Source organism: Salvelinus sp. IW2-2015, unplaced genomic scaffold (genome assembly GCF_002910315.2).
Source record: "Salvelinus sp. IW2-2015 unplaced genomic scaffold, ASM291031v2 Un_scaffold1251, whole genome shotgun sequence".
In the NCBI taxonomy this organism is placed as follows: Eukaryota; Metazoa; Chordata; class Actinopteri; order Salmoniformes; family Salmonidae; genus Salvelinus; species Salvelinus sp. IW2-2015.
This window is the reverse complement of record NW_019942799.1, coordinates 72,567-75,426: the sequence shown is the minus strand read 5'-3', so window position 1 is coordinate 75,426 and position 2,860 is coordinate 72,567. Positions and strand designations below refer to the sequence as shown.

Below are 2,860 nucleotides of genomic sequence, written 5' to 3'. Positions count from 1 at the left end.
TGTGATCTGTCTGTCTGACTATCTGTCTGATTAAAGCACAACACCAAGTTCTGATTGGCTGAGTGAGATAACTGCTGAGATGCAATTGGTCCTCAGATCTACAAAAGCAAGCAGAGTGCCGAGTACATTGATGCCAAGAGAGACACTCACTCCAACTCACTCCTCTCACCACCCAGGAGTATCCACTCTCCAGGTCCAGCTCCGTGTCTGTGAGTTCTCCTTCATACGGTCCGTAGTGCGTCCCTTGGGGCACGGTGTGTCCGTGGTTGAAGACCCCCAGCCCAGCTCCAGGGATGGCTGATGTCCTGACCTCCAGGCCGGGCGGCACGGTGAGTCTGGCCCTGTCTGAGGCCCCCAGCGGGGCCGGGGTGTCTGGGATGATGTGGGGGGGACCGTGGAGCTCACACTCCTCGATGAAGAAAGACTTGCACTCCTCACAGACTGATAGAGAGATGAGAAACAGCAGATTCTCTACACAATATACAAACTAACCATTAGTTACAAGATTGTATCATGTTTATGCTAGCCAGTAGATAAAACAAGACATTAGGGCCAATTAAACCAAATATCACAAAAATACTGCATCTATAAAGACCTTAAAAACAGGTTCATGAAGGTTTCACAGAGATACACTGTATTTAGATGGACTCACAGAAGTAATCTTCGTCTCTCAGCTTCTCTTCCTCAGTATAGCAGACTCTGACTCTGCTGCGGAGGTTCACCTGCCTTAGCCACACCCTCTTCATCTGCTCTGACACACACACTGGGTCCTGTAAGGACGAGGAATGGTTCCACAGAGTAGCAACAGTGGTGTGGCTCACACCTGAGTAGAGTTGTTATTACTCAGAGACATGCATTACTAAATACTTGCAAGGATATGTTCATGGAATTAGTCAACATGAATAAAATATTCTCTCTCCTTCGCTCTCTCTCCCTCCTCACTCACCCTGTGAGAGCTACTGGGTGTGCTCTCTCCTTCACTCCCGCTCTCCTCCTCTCCCCCTCTCCCCCACTCTGATTCCATCCCTCCTTCGCTCTCTCTCTCCTTTTCTCCATCCCTCTCTTCGTTCAGCGGCTCCTGCTTCTCCTCTTCTCCCGCTCTTTCCTTCTCTTTCTTTGTCTTCCTCTCCGTCTCATCCCTACTCTCTCTCGCCTCTCCTTCTCTCTCTCCAGTCAGCTCATCCAGGTGAGGTTGTCTTGAAGGTTCTCTTCCCATTTTGTGACTGTCCCAGTCAGTCCACATCCAGGTGTAAATACRTGTCACCACTGGKCCTCTGCTCAGCTGKGGTCTGGCTGGGGTCGARGGGTCAGACCATGTGGTTWCCTGTGTAGCAGTGGRCSTGGCTGAGGCTGGGCTCACCTCTGAGCTAGTCGAGGTTTTAGGTGTGGCTGTGGTGTCAGAACGTTTGGTTCTGATTGGGGACGAGGTTAAGGTCTGTGTCTCAGTAGGGGTTAAGGTCGCTGTGTTGAGGGTTTTGGTTGAGATAGCAGGTGAGATATAGGACCCTGTAGTCAATGATGTTTTAGTTGTTCTGGACTGAGGGGGTTTAGAAGTGGAGGCTGTAGAAGGTCTTCTGGACTGAGGGGGTTTAGAAGTGGAGGCTGTAGAAGCGTCTTCTGGACTGAGGGGGTTTAGAAGTGGAGGCTGTAGAAGGTCTTCTGGACTGAGGGGGTTTAGAAGTGGAGGCTGTAGAAGGTGTTCTGAACTGAGGGGGTTTAGATGTGGAGGCTGTAGGTGTTCTGAACTTATTCTCCCTTCTCCTTTGAGTTTTACCCTGGTGTTGTCTCTCCAGGTGAGGGGTCCATTCTTCCTCTTCCTCCACTGTGTCACTAGGTCCTTGTGGGGGCGGTCTACGCTCTCTCTCCCTCCCCTCCCGGCCATGCATCATAAATACAGGGACCAGCGGCTGCAGACCTGGGGTGTATTCAGAGAGGTGGCACAATCCGAACTTTCCACATAGAAATATAATGAATAGAGGTCACGATTCCCTGATCTACCAAACAGACAATTATATCTGTTCTACACAACACATTTCTATCTGAGGCTAATGTCCTGAAACAGGCCCCTGAGGAACAACAGAGAGCATTATCCTTCATCATGGCCTCATAGAGATATATAGTACCTACAGCCAACATGGCCAAGTGGTTCCTCTTCATGTTTCTGTAGCGTTAATTCTCCCATTCCGCCAAACTGGTCCATTTGCTCTGGGAAAATACAGTCATCCTAAGAGTTAGCACAATACAGGTTGCACACCTAGTATCAAATAGTACCGGCCTAGTTTACTTTTAATAAGCACCAACACATCTGAGACTTAATAGATGTTAGAAAACAAATTGAAGTTGGTGCTACATGCTAAAGTTAGACCTACTGTTGTCCATGTTGAACCTCACGTCATCACTAGAACTCGTCTCTCCGCTGGTGTAGCACGTGTTCGCCTTTTGGTCCTCCGCCTGCTTTGCCAACTTAGCGACGTTGTCGCTATATTTAGCGAGTATTCAGACCCCTCTAGCGACACATTTTCAAAAAGAGACTAGCGACTTTTTCTGGTGTTATTGGAGACTCTGACGTGAAAGCACGTATCGTTCTTACTCTTCTCAACGAGCAGCGGGTGCTGCCGTCCCACCCAGTGTTGCAAACTACTTTTCAGGGTAAGTTGCTAGAGGCAGGTTGATTAGTTGCTAAATGACGATGTCATGTCATTGCGTGATAACGTAAAAGTGCGTCATTACGTAGAATACACAATAACGGTACTCGGTTCCTTATGGTTTACGTTCACTGCTCCTACGTCTTTGACTCATCCTACTACAGTTTATACTTTTATATAATCTTTGTTGTTTTGTCTTTGTCTTTAGTTTCTCT

General features: G+C 48.2%; 1 protein-coding gene across 1 annotated transcript in view; it reads right to left on the bottom strand.

Annotated features, from left to right (window-relative positions):
- LOC112070176 (histone-lysine N-methyltransferase PRDM9) overlaps nt 1-2,496 on the bottom strand; it is a gene marked incomplete at its 5' end in the record, with an annotated part of 15,689 nt that extends 13,193 nt beyond the window's left edge. Inside the window, 7 exon segments of the mRNA XM_070438857.1 lie at nt 60-441; nt 653-770; nt 947-1,622; nt 1,708-1,874; nt 1,876-1,915; nt 2,124-2,205; nt 2,370-2,496. Of these exon segments, the coding sequence (XP_070294958.1) occupies nt 60-441; nt 653-770; nt 947-1,622; nt 1,708-1,874; nt 1,876-1,915; nt 2,124-2,205; nt 2,370-2,496 (1,592 nt within the window).
- Between the last annotated feature and the right edge of the window lie 364 nt (nt 2,497-2,860).